At 47.0% G+C, this 20,391-nt stretch overlaps 1 protein-coding gene across 2 annotated transcripts in view; it reads left to right on the forward strand.

The window, feature by feature from the left end:
• Positions 1-1,353: 1,353 nt before the first annotated feature.
• IGF2BP3 (insulin like growth factor 2 mRNA binding protein 3) overlaps positions 1,354-20,391 on the forward strand; it is a 111,444-nt gene continuing 92,406 nt past the window's right edge. Inside the window, exons 1-3 of one of the 2 annotated variants that reach the window (XM_083825971.1) lie at positions 1,354-1,689; positions 2,180-2,401; positions 3,369-3,429. In XM_083825971.1, the coding sequence (XP_083682097.1) occupies positions 2,227-2,401; positions 3,369-3,429 (236 nt within the window). In that variant the 5' untranslated portion in view covers positions 1,354-1,689; positions 2,180-2,226. Of the gene's footprint in view, positions 1,690-2,046; positions 2,402-3,368; positions 3,430-20,391 lie in introns of those variants that run through there. The other variant, XM_083825972.1, reaches the window with a different exon arrangement.

The raw sequence follows: 20,391 nt of genomic DNA on the forward strand, positions 1-20,391 counted from the left end.
TAGTTTGGAGGGGGCTGCTTTCAGCTCCCACGGGGAATTGTTCCTTTTAGGCAGGCTGCTCGGGGTGGGCTAACGAAACCCAAATTCGGCTAGGGAAAATGCCACGGCCAGCGCCAGCGAGCCGCCACCGGGTTAGTAGAGTAGGAGAAAAAAAAAATAATATATCGAGAATCTGTTTTTTCCCCCCGAGACAACTGTTTGCCGATCTGCTCCCAAATGGAAGTTGCGCCCAGGGGCGCGCTGCCCCGGCCGGGAGGTGACAATTCAAAGTCCCCCGGCCCGAGCGAGGAGCCCGCGGGGCGATGTCGCGACGCTGTCGGGCGACGGGGGAGCGGCTGCTGGCGACGCACGGGGGGGAACAAAGGCCGCCCCCCCCCCCCACCACCTCGGGGGCAAACCCGGGGCCCCCCGGAGGAGCCGGAGCGGGGCCACGCGTGGGGGCGGCCGCGTGGAAAGCCCGTCCGCGGCCGGCGGGGGTCGGGGCGAAAGAGGGGCAGCCCTCCGGTAAAAGCGCTCCGAAATCCTTCAGACAAGCCCTCCGAGCTGGCTGTGCGGAGCGCAGCGCTGGCTTTCATTTCCGTCTCCTTTCTTCATCTTTTCGGGCAACATTTTGTTTGCGCTGGAAGGGCTCCACACCCCCCCCCCACCCCCCGGCCCCTCCCCCACAAGCCCACCATTGTATATCCGCACGAATGGGGAGAATTATGAATGGTTCCTTAAACCGGCCCGGGGGGGAGGGAGGGAGGGATGGAAGGAGGGAGGGAGGGGGGCGCCGAGCCCTTTGTGTGCCCCCGCCAGCCTGGGGCAGCGCCCGGCCCCCTCCGCCACCAAGCAGACGAGCAGCGAGCGGGGACCCCCCCGCCCCCGCACCCCGACCCCCCCCCGGGAGCCGCAGGACCCAGCGCGGCCCCCTCGCCCCGCGGGTCTCCCCTTCCCCATCCTCCCCCCGGCCAACCGTCCTCCACCCCTTTGTCTTTTTTTTTTTTTTTTAATATATATATATATTTTATTTTTTTTTTCCTTTTTACCCCTCCCCTTTTCTTCCCTCCTTTCCTCGGCAGAGCCCTGCAGAAACATTACCATATGGGGCTCCGCCGGGGCTGCAGAGACCCCCGCCCCCTCCCCCCCTCCCCCTCCCACCTTCCCCCACCCCCTCCGCCTTCCCCCATCCCCACCCCCATCCGTCCTCCTCCTCCTCCTCCTCTTCCTCCCCCCGCCCCATCTCGCCCAGGCGCGACCCCAATGAACAATCCCCCCAGCCTGGCCCGCCGGGGGAGGAGCGGCCGGGGGGGGGCGGGCATTGCGGTGCCTTTTCCCCTCCCTCCGTGGCCGGGCTCCCCCCAGCTCGCAGGGGGAGGCGCGGCCGCCCCAGCCGTTTTCGGGTAGCGGGGGCGCACGGCGCTGCTCGGGGCCCCCCCGGCGGAAGGGCAGAGGCGGCGCAGGGCCCTCGCCCACCCGGCTCCGGTTTCCCCTTCCCTCCCCCCCCAGCTCCCGGCCCTCTCTAAACTTGTCCTGTCCTGGGCAGCCCCCCCCCGGCCTTCACCCCTCCTCCTCCTCCTCCTCCTCCTCCTCCTCCTCCGGCTGTGTGCGCGCCCCGGCCGCTCGCTAATTGAAGAGCTGGGATTCCTCACGTGAGAAGTTGATTTGTAGTTTGAACACGTGGCTCATTCAAAAAGCCGGAATATTCAAGTAATTTTTTTTTTTTCCCCCCTTCTCTCCTTCCCTCCCCCTTCCCTTCTCTGTGTGTTTTTTTTTTTTTTTTTTTATACGGAGAGGCGGCGCCTGCACGCACGTAGTGTGACATTTTCATAGTCCGCCTGCTGCTGCCAAAGGGGCTCGGGGGCAAGACAAAAAAAGTAGTTTTTTTTTTTTTTTTTCCCTCTTTCCCTCCTCCTTTTCCTCTCCTCAGCCCGCCATCCGCGGCCCCGGCGCTGGGTGTTTCCCCCGCGCCCCCCATGCGCCCGGGTAGCACGGCAGGCACTTAGGGCTCCCATTTGGCCACGTTCTTTTTTTTTTTTTTTTTTTTTTTTTTTTTTTTTTACCCCTTGAGAGAGGGAGGGAGGGACGCGAGCTGCAGATCTGATTTTTTTTTTTTTCCTTCCCGTCCTCTCTCTCTCTCTCTCCTTCCTCCATCGCATTTTGTTTTATTTCCCCCTCCCTCCCCACCTCCTCTCGCAAGACGAGGGTTGCAGCCCGCCGTGCGCGCCTCCCCGAGCCGCCAGGAAGATGAACAAGCTCTACATCGGCAACCTCGGCGAGAACGTCAGCCCCCTCGACCTGGAAAGTCTCTTTAAGGACTCCAAGATCCCCTTCTCGGGCCAGTTCCTGGTCAAGACGGGGTACGCCTTCGTGGACTGCCCCGACGAGAGCTGGGCCATGAAGGCCATCGAGGCACTTTCAGGTGAGCGGCCCCATCCTTCGGCCCCCCCCTTCCGAATTTCCCGGCCCCATCCTTCAGCCCCCCCCCCCCCAAATTTCCCCGACGGCTCCGGCCGCCCAGATGGAGGGGCCGAGGGGGGGTCCCCGCTGTGCCCCCCACCCCCGGCACCAGCTCAGGCACGGCCGGGGCCGTTCCCCCGTTGCTCCCCGGCCCCCCGGGGGGGCGGTGGTGTTTGGGGGGGGGTGGGGGGGCGCATGGGGCCGGCAGGGGCGGCAGCCTTGGGCCCACGGCCCCGCGTTGCGGCGGCCCCCATGTTTTTTCCCCACCCCACAGCCTGGGGCTGGGGGGGGGCAGGACCCCCCCCCCCTCCGCCCCCATCGCTGCGGCTGGGCGCAGGCCGCAGGTTTCCCCGCAGGGCTGGGGACGAGCCGCCCACCCGGCCCCAAAGTCTTGGGGTTTTGGGGGGGGAGGGGGGGGGAAGCCGCTGCTGCCCTCCCCGCACCGCCCGGGATTTATTTCGGTTTCTTTTCGCTGCTTTCACGCACCCATCACCGCCTCCAGCAGCGCGCCGGCTCCTGGCCCCGACATCCTGTTTTCGGGTGGCTTTTAAAAAATATATATATTACAAATAAATAACAATAATAAAAAAAAGAATAGCGATAAAAAAAAAATAAAATACGCCCGAAGCGGCTTTATGCATCCCCCGCTGGGAAAGCCAGCTCGGGGGTGCCGGTGCTGCTTCCCTTCCTATCTTCCGCCCGTGTCCGAGGCCCGGCGGCTCGGCACGGCTCGGCCCGGCCCGGCCCTGCCCGAAGCAGCGCCGGGAGCCGGGCTGTGTCGGCGCCCCGGGGCCGCTCGGCCGCCGGCGGCCGGCCCGTAACGTGTTGCGCTCCCGGCTCCTGCCCCGCGCCGCTGCGGAGCCCGGCGGGGAGGCGCGGGAGGCGCGCGGCCGCCCTCCAATCTTTCCCCCTTCTCTTCGGCTCTGCAGGTAAAGTGGAGCTGCACGGGAAACTCATAGAAGTTGAGCATTCGGTCCCTAAAAGACAAAGGTAATTTCTTCGTTTTTCTTTTTTTTTTTTAATTTTTTTTTCCCCCTCCCTCCTCAGATTACCCTTATTTACCCAGTGAGAAGCGATTTGAAAAATGCTTAGGTTTGTGTTTCTATTCCCCGTAGATAAATGGGCTGCTTTCTTAAACACCCAGCCGTGCTCTCTACGCTGTCCTAAAGGCTTTCTAGAATCGCCCCATGTATTTCTAATGGCCTGGATTGGCCAAGCAACACTGTAGGATTAAAAAAAAAAAAAAAGCCTTTTTGTGGGAGAAGCAGGTTATTGTGGTCCGAGGGCAGAGGATTGTAAAGATTTTAAATTTTAAAGTTCTTGAGAGGAGTTAGAAATCTGTGTGTTAGCAGGAAATAAAATGTGTTGTGGACTGTATAACGGGCAAGCACATGAGCCCTGCTCCAGCAACAAAAGGCATTTTGTAAATATCCTGGTGTACATATTTTCTGATCCTGCCATGTTGGAGTCCGCAGCATTTTATAGACACGTAGTGTAGGTCTGTGTTTGAATATCTGTGTTCGGGAGGATTTTTCATCACTATTTTGAGCTGGTATAGAGAAGCAGCAGGAGGATGATTTCTTCCCAATAAGGACAGGGTTTATGCATCCTTAATTTCTAAATGTATGTTTAATTCTTGCAAGGTAGTAATTCTTGTGGGCCTCATGTAAAGAGGGAATAGTTGCAATATAGCAGGGTAGTATTTTTATACTGCCTATAGCAATTCAGCGTGTTTCTTTCACAAATGTTTAGATCAGAGAAAACCTGGCGTGCACTAGATAGTAAATAGCAAAATAGATCAAACTTTCCACGTGCTTGTTCCTGCACTCCATTATTCAATCTGGGAAGTATGTCTGTCTGTGTAACTTTGTTAAAAGGGGCTTCTGCTATTTCAGGGTTGTTTTAAAAAGGGCAGTCTCTTCAACGTAGTTGATTTGAGAAGGTGAATTAGCTGTCTTGCTGGGTATTGTGACTTGGTGTTTGAGAATTAAAAGTTTAATCACTATTTAGTGTTGGAGGAAATGTTTGCTTGAGAAAGTATGGAGGATTCTTGATCTAGTTAAGGCAGGGGGCGAGCCCCTCTCTGGGCCATTTCATAGCATGGTAATCTTTATGGTTATATTTGATACTTTTCATTGGAAATTAATATGTTATATGTGCTCTTTCTTATTTATAATGCAAGATATATGGCTTTGGTTTACAGCAGTCTGTATTTCAGATCTTTTGTATATAAAAAGATAGAAAATATTTTCTAGTTTTGAGGAGGAAAAGTCCGTGCCACACGTAAGAATTGATCACTTCCTACCAGTCTCCATAATAAATGAACTTTATTATCATGCTTAATCATCTCAAGCTTGCACAAAGAGCATTTTCTTTAAGCTGTTGAAAACAAATTCATTTCACTCATGGTAAAGGTAAATTAAAAATAGCTGTGCCCTTCACCCCACCACCCCCCGCCCCCAACTTTTTGAATCATTGTTTAATGTGTTTAAATGTATTTTCCTGTCCTTTCAGTCGTCAGCTGAAACAGTGTAAAAGTCCATTCTTCATATTTGGTAGTGTGTCTTCATATTTGTGAATTAGCAGTTATCAGAAATGTGGATCAGTCTGTAACTTGGGTTGAGAGGAATTGTACACTGAACTTTAGCACTTCTCTAGGCACGCGTTGCCTACGTATAGGCAGTATACTGGAGGGGGGTTAAAAAACAGATACAATTGTATCAATATACCTTCATTGTTTCTCCCAAAGATCTTACTTGTTAAAACACACACAGTTCGGATTTATACTGCTGTTTAACAGAAAATTAAATTGCATTTCTCATAACTGCACTTCCTTCCCCTTTGTTTCCACTCCCCCTTTTCCAAAATCAAATATAGAAAGCCACGTAAAATTCATTCAGTGGCCTCCATACGTTAAAGTAACTTTCTTGTTCCTTTTCTAGATGTACAATACTTTTTCTTTTTTTGAGGGGTGGTGTCACGAAGTTGGAGATATTTTTCCATGGCTCTAGACGTTGCTTACTGGGTGTGTATTTAGAGTTGCTGGATGTGCATAAAAGCACAGCCTTCAAGGGTTGAGTGTTTTGGTGCAAATGGTCACTAACGTGTTTTCAAAGTAACTTATCTGGAGTCCCTGTATCCTTTTTGGACGAGGGGAGGGTGTCAGATACGGCCAGGGCGGGGGGTGCTGCTCACCAGGCCCACCAAGTGCGTTTGCACGCTGCAGGGCCGGGGAGCCTTCCATGGAGCCCTGCGCGCTCCACTGTGTCTGAAACGGGCAGGGAAGTGACACCATTTTAAATGTATTTAAATGTGTGTGCGGATATATATCAAATCTGTCTTAAAGTGTGAGTGTACAATTAAGCTGGGTCAAAAGATGCTTCACAGCAGCAAAAATTTGTTTTGTAGTGCTTTGAAATTATTCAGTATGTTGTATTGAAATTATTCAGTACGTTGTATTGCCCCCCCTATTGCTGTGAGGGTGCTTCGTGGGGAGTTCTAGCTCACTGCCTCACAAATTCCTAAATTGTTTTTTTTTTTTTTTTGGGGTGTGTGTGTGTGTGTATCTTATTGCTCCCAGAGGTGGTTTGTGGGTATCTCTCTGCTGAGGTGGCTGGGAGGAAAGGGTAAGAGTTTGGCAATCCATATCCTTGTCACGTAAAAGGAGGTCAGGAGGTGGTGTTGGTCGGGGCTGCCGTGGAGCCGAGGCGATGGAGGGTGCCTGGCGGGCTGTTGGGAGGGAGATTCTTGGGCCCCGTAGTCACTGCATTCCAGCCCCTGCTGGATCTTCACGTTTGGAGTGGGCACACCCAGGTTTGCAAAATTACCTTTCTACCTGCTGTGCAGAGCCTGTGTGTGGCTCTCGGCCTCCCCTCCCCCTGGAAGTATTTAAAGAGGGAGGGCTGGATACGCTGCCGCTGAAAGAAGGGGCCTGGTCAAGGTTTTCTTGATGGAAGGGTGGGGAATTATTTTGGGGGAGGTGCAAAGTCTTTAATAAGCTCGGAGTAGATTCCTGACTTACTATGGAAATCTCAAGGGAATGCAAAAGGAATGCAGAATTTCTGCATTCGGACCCCTCTGCATGGAGGAAGGCCATGGCAATATTTAAAGGTTTAGGTCACTTTATTTAAAACTCGGCGAAGGCATTGCAATAATTCTGCCTGCTAGTCACGCTCGGCAGAGGAACGGGGGGCACGGTTGGTCACAGTCGTGGTTTGGATTAGCTCTCCTCTTGTGCAGGAGGATGGCCACAGCCCTGAGCCCATGAAACTTGTGGCACAGGCCTTTGGGTGCTACCTCATGGCCATCCAGGAGCAGCTGGCACCTCGCAAGGCCATGTGTGCTGCAATCTGATTATTCAGATGGCCCCGATGTCGCCGGTGTGTGATGAGGGGGAAGGGATGGTGCTAACTGGGGGCACCTGGGGCTGTGCCTGGCCCTTCCAGGTGCCTACAGTGCTCGCCGCACCTGAACTGAACTGTGGTAATGACGAGGCATTTTTTCTGATTGGAAGGCCAATTCTTTTTCCCCCATGCCTCTGGGGTCCTTTGTTTCTGTTGAGAAAATAAATTCAGTTTGTCTCTCCTGGGGGGGGGTTAATTCGGGAGAGGAGAGGGACAGAGGTGTGCCACGCGGGTGGTGTGGCCTCCTGACAGCCGTGGCACAGGTAATGGCTTTCCAGCTCTGCTTCACCTGTAATGCTTAAGTAGCCGAAGGAAGGCCGATCTGAGGGAAACAGGCCTCAAAGTCCTCACAAAACCCGCCTGTTCCAGGAGAGAGCCTTGCGCTGTGGGATGGGCGTTGAATTGTGTTGCTAATTTTTTGTATAATTAGGGTTTGTGGCTTGTGTGCGCGAGGCGGTGGGAAGCGGCTTCGCAGGGCTAACCTATGTCTGGTGGCTACAGCAGTCAGGGTTATTTAAAAAAATTAAAAAATTAGTGGCAGACATTTTTAGTTTTGCTTCTGTAAATATGAAGCAGGGCGAAACATGCTGTATGTAAGAAGACGTGATAGAAAATGCCACTCACCAGCTGTATTCGTGCTCTTTCCTGTGGAAGGAGGCTGAGGGCCATGCCTGGGTCCAAGTTACTGTTTTCAAAAGCTAAGGGTCAAAATTTTACGTAGTGAATTTGGGGGGCTTAGTCTCTGTTCTCACATTACTTTTGCAGATGTGAGCAGGATTTTTTTTCTGAGAAAAAAAATATCTTTGAAAGTCACAGTTATAGTGGAAAACCTGGACAAATTTTGTGATTCTTATATAGGCAACAAGTTGTAATGCAAGAACAGAAAATTCTTCATAACAACTCCTCATACTGTCTGGTCATCAAAATCACTTGTTGCATTTTTTTTTTTAAGTAGGCTGAAGTACATGAAACACGTCTCTAAACTTACATCTTGAAAGTTTGGTTTTGTTCTCTTTTTTTCTGCCTTCCCTTTGTGGAAGGTACTCTGAGAGCATACTTGTAGTAGACATTAAGTTTTGTGTAGATGTGATAAATTTTGTAGGGATGGATTAAAAAAAAAAACTTTTTTTTGGGAGTGTAATTCATGGGTAGTAAAGTATAATCAGAAAATGTTTAAAAAATTTTTCTTTTTGTTTTTAAGCGTAGGGTAATAAAAATACTTTTCCACCTTTTTGAGCCCTTGAAGGTGGTATTTTTGTAAAATGGAGGCATTCATTTCAGTCACTCTTTTAAGTGCACAGCATAGGACTCTACAGTGCTGGAGTCCTTTAATGGCTTCTGGTTAGCTTTTGGGTGGACTTCAAATGCTTAGTCTTGACCCGAAAAAATCGTGAATAGCTTGGGATTTACCTACCTAACAGAAAATGTGAAGCTTCCCATAACGCCCACGAGCAGGGACCCAGGCAGTACTAAAATACACCTTCTTAACTGTGGGCAGGGCTCAAAAACAAACTTCCCTCCTTAAGCCTCCTCTCCCTGAATTCATCTTAACTTTCAGGGCTTTCTCCTCCTGAGCTCTTGATAAAGAGAGCACAGTGGTATGGAGCATGGGTAGGGGCTCAGGTTTTTTTTTTTTTGGTGACTTTGTCCAGCGAGACAGGCACCGTGCTGTATGGGTGTGGGATTTCTGCTCTCGCAGTTTGAGTCGGCTTTGTGATTGGAATGTGTTTATTTTAAATCAGAAAACAGATGGGGAATGGGTGCAAAATTTAAATGTTATAAAATGTGAGGGTAACTTTTTGCAGAGGGGGGAAAAATAGGTGGAAAAGTTTGAGTAGAACTGATGCACTTAACAGTACTGAGGTGTAGGATGTGCTTCCGGGGCGCTTCAGAGCAATTCTCTTCTCATGGGTGCTCTCTCAACTTGTTTTTGTATGCAAAATGGTTATCTGATGCAGGGTATAGAGGGGTATGTGGACTTAAATGCTAAGGGTGGAAAGCTGAGATAAAAACCGAAGTTTTCCTTATTTTGTCTAGAAATGTGACTCACCATAAATGCAGTGTGTTACATCTCTATATATTTATCTGCATTTGCTGTCCAAATAAAGACAATATTGTTAAAAGTGCCATCTGAAACTTGTGAGGGTCTCTGGGCTTGGGGTGTGCTGTGGAGAAGCAGATTTGGTGCTCCTGGGCTCACTTATCAGTGTGGGCACTGCAGTGGCCGTTATTTTTTTTCTCCTCACCTGCAGTAAGCAATTTGGCTCTGGAAAGTTTCTGTATAGGAGCAAGAGCTTCTGTATGCTTGGGCGTGTTTCAGGTAATTAAAAATATAACAAATTCTATCTATCTATATAATCTCCTGTTTTTGCATCTTTCCAAACCTGCAATATAGGTTTGTGTGTAGAAAGATGCATACGTTTAGCCAAGAAGAAAATCTTGATGTTTGTAGTTGAATATTTTTAGTAACACATTTTATTTGCCAAGTATAGGGTCAATATTAGGGTAAATATTAAAATACCGAGCATGTAACACTTAATAGCAATAAAAAAGCAGGGTGGAGAAAAGGTGCGTTTTTTTTCTGCGTGTGTTGAAATTTGGAAAGGAAAATTGTACCCAGCTATAATGTGAGTTGTTATTTCACCGAAGTGCATTCTCGCAGCAGCACGCACAAGAGACGGTCGCAGTGTAAAAGCCATCTCCTGTGTAGTGTAACCCCAGCAGCAATGTGCTTCCCCTGTTGCCTGCCTCTTCGTGGTGCACTGGAGCCAGCATCACCTAAAACCGTCCTTTTGCCCATCTGAATAGGAAACTGCCTCTAACGGGCAAGATGAGGCATATTCTGTATTAATCAAGTTGAAATTCGGGGTAGAGCATGGATAACAAAACGCATCTGACACTTCTTAGGTATGGTATTAAGTATTGAAATGAAACAGTCTTGAAATGAAAGATCTTCAGGCGGGAAGGGCCTTATTCCATCTTAATTTTTTGATGTCTTGGTAGCGAAAGAGTGGCTGTAGTTCGAGAAATGTTTCAAACCGCGTGTGTGTATCCTTAAAAATGTGTATATAGGAGAACATATTACCATAAAATCAGTTGCAGTTTAAGAAGAGACCTGCTAAAAATATCTGGAGAACTTATAAAAATAGTCCATTTTTTTTGCTAGTGTTGGTACACTTGAACACAATTGGAGCTGAATGTTCACTTTTGAAAGATTAACTTTCATGCTCAGCTGAACTTTAGGAACGCTATTTTAAAATATGTAGCCTACGCTGCGTGTCTAATACATTTTTCCCCTTTGAAAATGGCAGGATTGTATTCTTTTGGGAAATTGATTTCACAGGACCTGGACTTTTAAAATTTAAAAGTAAGCTTTCCCTCAAAAATGGAGCTCGCTGCGCCCTAACGGAGCCTTAAGTGTCGTGGTGCAGGAATTAAAATTCCAGTTGGAGCGAGCTCCGGTCTGCGTGAACAAAACATCGTGTTGACAAAAACGTATCTTCAATTATTAGACGCGTTTGCAGTTACTCGTTTTCCTGAAGCTTCGTGTTAAACAGTGGTTAGGGGTGGAATAAAAAAAAAAAAACACCCATGCAGTTTGGATTTGGAGTGATCTGTTAAAGACGCAGCTTGTTTGCATCGAAGAGGGGCTCGTTTTTGAGGAAACGGCAGGGCGAGGGGGCTAGCGAAGGGGAGGGGGGTGGCAAACCCACCGACGTGGAGCTGCGGCACATGGCTACTGCAGGCGGCTCTCGTCCCGGGGCCTGATCCCGCGTGCTCGCTGCTCCTGCTCCCCCTGCCCTCGGAGGAAGTCCTCACCCCGCCGCCGAGAGGCTCTCGGGAAACTGAGTTTGCAAAACTGCCCCAGCCTTGACAGGGAAACTGCACGCGCCAGGCAGCAAAGGCTAAAAGCTAGCTCTTGGAAAGAAAGCAGACGTGGGGTGGGGGTGTTGAACGCGATGACCAACAGTGGTTTTAAAACTGTTACAGAAGAGATCCTCCAGAAGCTTGGTTTTAGTGATAAAGCGGGCTGTTTGGTTTGTACGCTTCTGGGGGATTCCTTATGTGATGGCGGCTTCCTAGTTATCGTAGGACAGCAGTTCGTTTCTTCCTCCCGCTTCCAGAATAAAAACATCAGAACAATGTGTCTTTACGGCAGTACTCGGAAACAATAACCTGTAGGATGTTTGATGAGGAATTTAGGCAGTAGTTTAGTCCAAGGTAAGAGAAAAGCCTTACAGCGTAAACCGCGTCTCTTCTCTTTTTTCCTGTTGCAAATTTTGGTAAAAACTCTTTTAAATGACTTTGCAGAGAAAGCTTGACAGCAACCACAGGCAGGTAACAGTTGGGGGGGGGGGGTGTGTATAAAATTTACTTGTCTGAGTTTTGGGATATAGTTTCCAATTTTGGAATATTTTTTTTTCTAATGGCATCCTGGAAAGGGGGGGCTGTCACGGTGCTGGTTGGTCACAGGTGGGAACTGCCATGCATGGTCCTTCCCACTGAGGCCACCAGGTACCTGAATGAGCCACGTTTTCCTTTGGAAAACTGTTACTGTGGCGTGCAGAGGCATGTCCATTCTCGGGGGTCAAGCGAGAACTTTTCAACGCTGAAGTGTCTCTTCATGGTGCCGGTCACAGGGGATCCCGGTGGTGCGAGCCCTCGTGCAGCGAGCCTTGTCTTGGGTTACCTGAGCAGGTCCTGCGTGCGGGGGGAGCAGCACAGCTCTGTGACAGAGCGCTAAAAGCTGCCGCTGCCGGTCAGCACGTGCTCCTCCTGACCCTAGCAGGGGAGCTGCGGTATCCCGGTATTTGTTCCTGTCCCGACTGCGCAAACTTTGCGGCCGCCCCGCAATTAGTCAGGCGGGATGCTTAGAAGAAATGCGTGTCCTGCAGGGACGCTAGCTGTTTAAAACTATGGAAATACGGGTTATCTTTCCATTTCGAGTACAGCCTAAGAGGCAGTAAGCATGTAGGTTAACATGTGCTCTGTGGATTTACTAATGCTCAGTGGAGGAACCGGAGGTTTCTGTGATTCAGCATGCGTGTTGGAGCTGGTTCTAATAACCTGTGCAAAATAAATGAGAAACGGACAGCTCTTAAAGCCCGAGCGGAGAGGTTTTTTTTCTTTAGTACTTGCACACTCAGCATTAAATTTCTTCTGAGTTTAATGCCGGTGCTCAGCAGCAGCGGTGTAAAACTCCTCTTGTGCTGCTAACGCTGCCATCCAAAGATGCACCAGGATTATTGGTACTGCTTATTGATACAGCAGTGTTTGCTTTTTAAGATTAAGAGAAAAGATAAAAGATTAATTTATGATAATCAAAGTAGGTAACACTTCCTTTTTGTTCGTTTATTCATTAAATGCTAAGTTTGGTACTCAGTGGTCTGAGTCCTAATAGCAAACAGCGAAGTCCTGTTTTAATTATTAGTCCTGGTAACTATTTGGGTGCCTGTTTTTTTTGCCTTCGCAAAGTGTTCAATTAAGCTAGGTTGTACGCCTCTTTTTAGAAGAGTTTTTTCCTCTTATGCTGTTGAGAGGGATTTTTTTTTATAAATGTGATTTCTACCTCCTCCTTCACCCTGGTTTCTTAAGCAAGAAATGACGTTTGGTGGTGGCGTGTAAGCATGCCCCAAATCCTGTGTTTAACATAAAACTGTAAGCTTTTACCTGAACCTGCAGGGTGTGCACCCTTTATACAAGTGGACTTGATGACAATTGTTCAATTAAAGGCAAGTCATGAGCAAAAGCCTTCTGTCAGGTACATAGCACGTGCTTTACCTGTGTAAGGGTGAAGTTACGCGTTGCTCCTTGAAAGCAATCATAGAATCTCGGAGAAAGATTGAGGAGATGAATTCGGAAGATGGATTTATCATTATCATTCACAGAGCCCTTCGAGCTTTAGGACTGAGTTAAAGATTGCCTTCCCTTTGTGTCGGACTAGCTTCAGTAAAATTACAAAATTGCGTTCATTTGCCGTGCCTTCCTTTGGCTCTGCAGTAAATATTTATGTGCGTGGCTTGTCTTCCCGGCCCTTGTGCTCACCTCACCTGGTCCGAACGGTTCCCTCAGTCCGACTGTTACTGGTTTCGCGTACGTTGGCTGAAGTTCAGCATCTTGGCATGGCAGTGCTGCTGCTGAACGCACGAACGGCAGCGAGGATCCCGCGCCGCACGTGTGCTCCTGTCAGCCCGCTGCGTAGCGGCGCTCCGCTCTGCGCGGCAGCTCTTCAAAATGGCTCTCCAAATAAAAGCTGTGTTATTAGGGTAACTTTTTAGCCACCAAGTGTTGGTGGAAATCCTGTGTGAATCTCCTCCAGCGAGCTTCTGTATGCCGGGCTTCTGACTCGTGTCACTGGGTGGGTCTCTTTGGGTGGTACCCTTTAAGAAGGCAGGGGAAAAAAGGGAAAATAATAATAATAAAGGCAAGGCATGGAAAAGTCTGTCCAAAACTTAGTCATGCTTCACGATGACGAAGCCCTGCAAGTTCCTGAGGAAGAAGTGGCTTTGAAGCTGTTGGGGTTTTCTGGAGATGCCGGTGTGTGTGCTACCTGATGGGGCTGGGTAAGTGCTGCCTGAAGGAGAGCTGTGGCTGGCTTGAGGGCAAAGAGGTGCCCTGACCGGCTGCTTCTCCCTCTAGCATCCAGCCCTGACTGTCCCCTGCACCCCGTGGGTGATGTGCACGTGGTTTAAGAGGTATTGAAGCAGCTCTCAGAGGTCTGGGAGGAGGCAGGGCAAGGGGTGGTGGCTATGAGCCCCACAATAGCCTCAGCTCTGCTGGGTGCCCGGGGCTGTCCTGCTCTTCAGTCCGAGAGCGAATGGGGAACTGGTGCCAGCAGGGTTCGAAATGAGCTGAATTTTGGGGTGATGGTGTGGGAAATGAATGAAGGCGAAGTATAAGTGCTGGTGTTAGCAGAAAGCGAGCAGTGACTCCGAAGGAAGGATGATTTCATTCTGTGGTTGAATCCTTATAACATCATAGTCCTCCTTATGCTGATTTTTTTTTTCTTTTGGTAACGGGGTATTTTTAGCTTCTGCTCTTCATTGCTTTTTAAAATGCTCTTAAATCCTCAGTTGCTGGGCATGTCTAGGTGCAGGTGGAATGGTTGAATTTCAAAGCTTTGGAAGGCCTATTTCAGCTATGCTAGGCTGTGCTCCAGGTAAAAGCAACTAACTTAGGTGTCCTTGTCACTTCATCTGTACTGTAGGACTGTAAAAAAAAAAGTGCCAATTACCATCTTGATGTGACAGTAAGCTTGCAAAACTGTACACAAAGTAAATTCGAAACAACTCCTAAATAATGTACTAAACTTGGTCAAAATTATCATTGTCACTTATATGAACTCTGCTCCTACTCTTGACTTAAATATCTCAAAATGCTGTGTGTTGGAAACCAAGCTACTAGATGCAAATAGCCTTGCTGTTAATGAACAAGCTAGTTAGCTATAGCATGGTATAGGCCTCTGCTTTATCCAAATTTACAATGCTCAGTTAAATACAAAGTGAACTGAAATAGTATAGCAGATAAATGTTTAAACTATATATATATATGAAGTGCAGTTTTCAGGGCTGCAGAAGTGTAAACTCTATTTTTTGTTCTCTAATCATAACAGTGTATTTTAAATCTGCAGCGAAAAAAATCGGTGCTTACTGTGATCCTCATCCTCACAGCATGTGCTATTTTCTGTTTTCTGTGAAAAAGGAAATGGAAAATAATGGGGTTATTTAAAAGGTGATGGTGGCTGTCCTATGATTGCTTTTTATGCTACTTCCTAAAGTCATGGCAGACTTTTACAGTGTTACGAAAGTAGGGAAAAAATGTTAAATATAAAGGTTACCAACAAAAATAGGCTTACACATCTTGTATACAAGTGCTTTTAAACATAACTGTGCCATTGCAACATTTCACAATTTTACAATTTCTTTAAAAGATTAAAATTTAACAGCTGTATTTTAGTTTTTGGCTTTTTTGGTTGGACAGAATGAAATGAAACTAGGAGGCTTTGGTGAAGGTCTGGTATGAAAGTTCAAGGCTTATTTTTGTACAGTACACTATGCAAGTCCGTGTGTCCTAAACAGAGTTGCTGTGATGGAAGTGCATAAGATTGCTCTGATGATTCTTAAAAGTGAGGTTTAATGAAGACATAATTAACAAGATTTTTGATCAAGTAAATATAAAATATTGCAAGAGACTTTATGCACAAGCTGTGATGTTTCAACTATACTACTGTGAAACATTTATCATGAATATACAGTTACTAGTGTAGATCAACTATACTACTATGAAACATTTACCATGATATACATTTACTAGTGTAGGTGTAATTATAATGACCAAAATTAATGTCTTTTTTTTAAAAAAAAAAAGTGGGGAGGGAATAAGCCATGTAGACCCATGTTCCTAGAAAGCTTTGTATGGATATTACTTGATATGTCTTCAGAAGCTACATTTCTCAATCAGAAAGGTGCATTTTTCAGTAAAGTCTTTGGTCTGAAGTTTTATGTATAGAATTGTGCACGTGTGGCAAGTGTGTATGCTATCGTGTGTTGCACCCCAGCTGAAAGGCAGGGGGCTTTACGCCTTGGGGGGATAGATCCTGAAGGGGAGAGGATACAGCTCTAAACAGCATGTAACACTTGCAACGAAAGTGCAGGTATGAGAGAAAATTATTTGGTACTATTCTGTCCCCACAATTTTTATGCAGCTGAAGGGGATTTTATCTTTTGGGGTAGAACTCCTCGGAAAATGTAACTTTAAACAAAAAACACAATAGCATCTGAAAACCGTAAGCCTGATTGGTTTGGCTTTTTTGTCCTACATCTGGTGACATTCAGCATAAAAATGACAGAGCCAAACTGCAGAGTGGTCAATTCCTGTGACTTCTGGGTCTTGACAGGGCAAGCGGAAAGGAAGGCAAAAACATGTGGTGATGAGAGTACAAAACCCACACGTTCTGTCACTCCCGTGGAGGTGTTACATCTCGTGGACCTTGTCACTTAATCACTTTAAGGTTACGCAGAATTCCAGTTACTATTTCTTGTTGGAGTTCAGGTATTTCAGTGCGTTAGCTAGTAAAATAATTACTAGGGCATCAAAACGAGAGCTGATACCTTTGCAATGCCTTATGTGCATCAGTTTATACTTGGAAAGTTTCTGAGTTTTTTAAGAAAACTTTTCAGGTGTGTGAATAAGGTTTATTGCAGTGAATCCTTTGGGATGGAAGATCTTAATATGTTAAAGCAGTAATAACGGGAAGTGTGTGGTGAATTTGACACATCTGCTGTTGTAAGACTAGTGAAGGATAAATTCAACTAAATCTATTCCTGTTAGTTTGGTCTAGGGGATTTAAAAGAAGCTGTTTGTCTTGCCATTCATCCCTTTTTAAACTTTTCTTGGTTTGACTAGAGATTGAAGGCTGGACAGCAGTAATGAGGAATTAGATTTAAAACTTAAAAAAAAGGCGAAGTAGTTTGTCCTTCTTAACATCCTTTTTATGTCATGGAAGAGACTTGCTTAAAAATCTGCCGTAGCTGTGAATTCTCCCTAACTCCAGCTGCAGCAGGTAAGCCTTGTGGAGTTAGGTGGTGCTCTCTGCAGCACTAGTGCCTCAGCCTTGTAGTTCTCGGGCCCCAGAGGAATCTTAATTTACTGAGAGAATTTTGGGGATTGGATGCTGCTTTGTGCCATTCTTCAAAGAGTAGCCCAAGAGAGGCAACAGAGAGGATTTTCTTTAAAAAGCCCACGTGTAGGGTAAAATGGTGCGGCAGCAGAGAGATGTGCACTGGGATGTGTCCCTGAGCTCCCCGAATACCTAAAACTTCTCTTAGGTTAAGCTCTAGAGCGTACCTGGAAGGTTTAAAACAGATATTTAATAGCAAAAACATAGTGAGTAGTTTCCCTGCTTACCAGTTGCATGCTGAGTGGTATAAGAGGAGCACCTCTTGTTATTTTATTTCAAGCCTTCTATAGCATCCCCAGACCAGATCTGAACTGGAATGGTTAATCTGGAGCATATGGTGATCTTAACCTGGGTGTAAACACCCTCTGCTCCGCTTGAACCTGACCTGCAAAAGGCTGAAATGGGTTACACTCGGTTTGTGCTGGTGATGTAAGGAATCTGGAAGGCATTTCCAATATTCTCCACAAATACTGTCTCATGGTTGAGCAAATTGGTGCTGGCAATAGGACGACCACAGAGTTTGGCTACGAACGCTGCTAATTTTGTTCAGATATTTTAATCTGGGAAGGATGAATCACTGAGCTATTGTTAAGGCGAGATGTAATCTGGTGCCCTACCTCCCGTCCCGAAAAAGTTGCCAATGCTTCCACATCATTCATGAAATCTGTGTCACTTACTCCACCGAAACGTGCGTCCTTGTTGGACACCTGAAGGAGATGGGTGGAGGAAGGTGTGCAGCTGGAAGCGCTGCGAGGGCTGTCCAGCAGCTGCACCGTGGAACAAAGCATCTTGTTGGCTTCCCAATTCCCAAGTCTTGCTGCCCGTTTTTCCTTTAGAAATGGCTCTGAAATACCCTACGCCATTTCTTTCTCCCTCTTGGCATTTGAAAAGAAGCTAGACTCATTGAAAATTAAAGAATAAGCTTTTTTCCTCTGGGCAGAGCTCCCCAGCCCCAAGCGCGGCCGTGTATTGCAGGGACACCACGTGCAGTCTTCAGGCTTGCACTCTGTAATAAGTCTGTGATGGAAATATTGGCTGCTTCAGCGAGCAGCCCTATGGACACCAGGAAAATAGGTAAGGGGGTAAAAGGAGCCTTTGGCTGCTCTGATGGCTGAGGGGAAGGGAGTGGAGGAGGGTGGACTCGGTTCCGGCATTAAGGGATTATTAATTCAGCTTGAATAAGGTAGTTTCTGGCCAGTCTTTCACACGTTTAGAAGCGCTTTTACATTTAAAGATAGTTTTGGTCCTTCATATGCATCCTGAGTGTTTTCAGTGTTATCCACATCCCGGTTAACCGCAAGTTAGTGGTGGGGTGGGAGAATAAATGGCAAGTGACCGTAGCCCTAAAATGGTTGGTCAGCAAAGTCAGCTCAGTAATAAGTGTTTGAGGGATGCGGACCCCTGCTCTAAGAGGGAAAGAGAAAGTCTGGCATTTAAACAAAACCACCTCCCTTATACCCACCCCCTTTCAGTTTCTCCAAAGTCTTTGGAGAAGGGAGAGAAGGCTCAAAATGTTGGAAGCCACCAAGCTATAAGTAGATGAAGTCTTTTCCTCCTGCAAGGTACTGGAATTTCCTATTAATTTTGGAGCAGTGCTTAATTCTTTAATTAAAGAACCAAAGTCTTAACAGCCTTCAGTCATTAACAACACCTGGAAAATGACTTTTTTTCCAAACGAGACATTCAGCATTAATGTGGTAATGGCAGAATCTCCCCAATTCTCTTTTAAAAACGTCTTTATGGACCACTCGTGGGAATTTACAGATAATGAATGTAAGCTTTTAGTCTAATCAGTGGCGTGAACAATTGTCAAAACAAAATACTGAAGCAAATGGTTGTGGGCGAAAGCCTACTCTCTGGCTTATCCATGCAAGTGCACCGGTTGATTTACCTACTCTGTATGTCGTGCCGTGGATGTGCTGGTGTTAAATCTTCTGGTTGTGCTTCCTGGGGTATTTCCTGTCCACAAATATCCAGCCTCTTCCACGTGTTGGGGTGAGTTGCCCCGAAATGGGAGCTGAGCACGGTGCCTGGTCGTTTGGCCGGTGGCTACGGAGCGCCGAGCCGCGCAGCCGGCTCCGGTTGCTCCTTCTGGTGGAAAGCAGTAAGCGAAGGCGATGTTTTGCAGATGCTGGGAGGAAATTTAATCATCAGCGCAGAGGAATCTGTGAGGTAATCCAAGAGGCAGATTTTCGTGTTGAGTGCCTAGATAACACGCCTCTCCAAAGCTGCTGCTTCAGTGGGTTGTGTGCGCAAGATGAGATGGGACGGGTGGTCGGATCCAACCGTTTTCATAATGGTTATAAAGCATGAGCTTTGAGGGGGAAAAAGTTCAAATACTATTAAAAAAAAAAAGTTTATTTTGAGTGGTAGAACAGTGCTTTTAAATCCAGGTGTGTGATGAAATACTGAGGCAACACCAAGTGAAGTATTGCTGCAGTTTGCCTGCGGCTCAGGGCTCAGCCAAGCTTTGTCTGCTTGGATTGCCGAGTTGGGTCTGAAATGGGAGCAATAACAGTTCTTCTTAACATATTCTACTGTCCGGGTCAGAAAGTGTTTAAAAAAAAGAAAAATGCACAAAAAAACAAATGAGACAAACAAAACACACACACACAAAAAACAAACACAAAAAGAGATGTTTAAAAAAAACACACAGAAAGAGGTGATGTTTGTTAACAAGTAGGTATCTGAAACCATCTTCCTTTCTTAGACAGGTAAGGTGTTAAGATGAACTTTCTGGTTCCTAAGCTAATGGGTAGATTTGATAAAATGCAGTAAGTATCACCAGTATGCCTTGTAGAATGCACTAGAAATTAATTACCTCTTAACAGAAGCGATATACAAACCTCCATTTGTCACTTCACTGAGTATTTTTAACAGAAATTCAGTATACCTTCTTTTTAAGCAAGGATTGTGACCCCTTGCCGTTGTATTTATCAGAACTACTTGTTAGAAATAAAAAAAAAAAAGGTTATAGAAGTATATTTACATTACACCACGATCATGTATGTAGTATACAGTATGCATAATATACCTACATACACTTTTATGTATGTTTAAAATTGGGCTTGGAAGCTTTATTCAGATGGACTTATCACCACGGTAGGTGCTTTCAGGAATCAAATCCAAACAACTTGAAAAGGCTGCGAAGCTTGCCAAAAGCAGCGGAGCTTCGCTGAGAAGCCAGGAGCTAGGCGCAGGCTGCAGCACCTCTTACAGGACAAGCTGTTCAGTGCCTTCATCTGCTGCTCTGCCTGCCTTTGCTATAAGGATACGATAAGCAGAACCCCCCGCACCTCTCCCCCGTATTGTGACTAAAACAAACCGCTTCTGTTTGTTTTCCCCAGCCACGCCAATACGAGTTAAGGACTCTTTATTTTGTCCTGTAAACCAGCTTTTCCTTTTGCACCGGTAAAGCACTAAAACCATTGATTCACTCCGGTGTGATCAAGCATTAGCAGCCTGAAGCAACCTGAGGGGGAGAAACTAATCAAGTGTGGTTGGGAGGGTGGATTTCAGTTTGGGGTTTTTCTTGCCTGTTTTTGTTCTGCTGGTTGTGGAGTAAACATAGGGATACCTCTTTCCCTTCCCCCAGAAATCCAGTTTATTAGCAGCAGTTTTCTACTGGGGCACAGGAATCCCCAACGTTGTTTCTGTGCCCGTTTGCACGGGGACTTTTTGCCCAGATTTAGCTTTGTGGTGTGGGGGGCTGATGGTGCTTGGCGCTGATCGATCCTGGTGTGTTCTGCAGCTGCACCCTCGGCGTAATGTGCCAGGGCTTTCCCAGGTAGCTGGTCCGGCAGCACCTACCTAGGAGGGATGAAACGATGAAATGAACAAGCTCTCCTTCCCCGCACGTTCCTCGGAACG

This window comes from Anser anser (genome assembly GCF_964211835.1).
Source record: "Anser anser genome assembly, chromosome: 2".
Taxonomy (NCBI): domain Eukaryota; kingdom Metazoa; phylum Chordata; class Aves; order Anseriformes; family Anatidae; genus Anser; species Anser anser.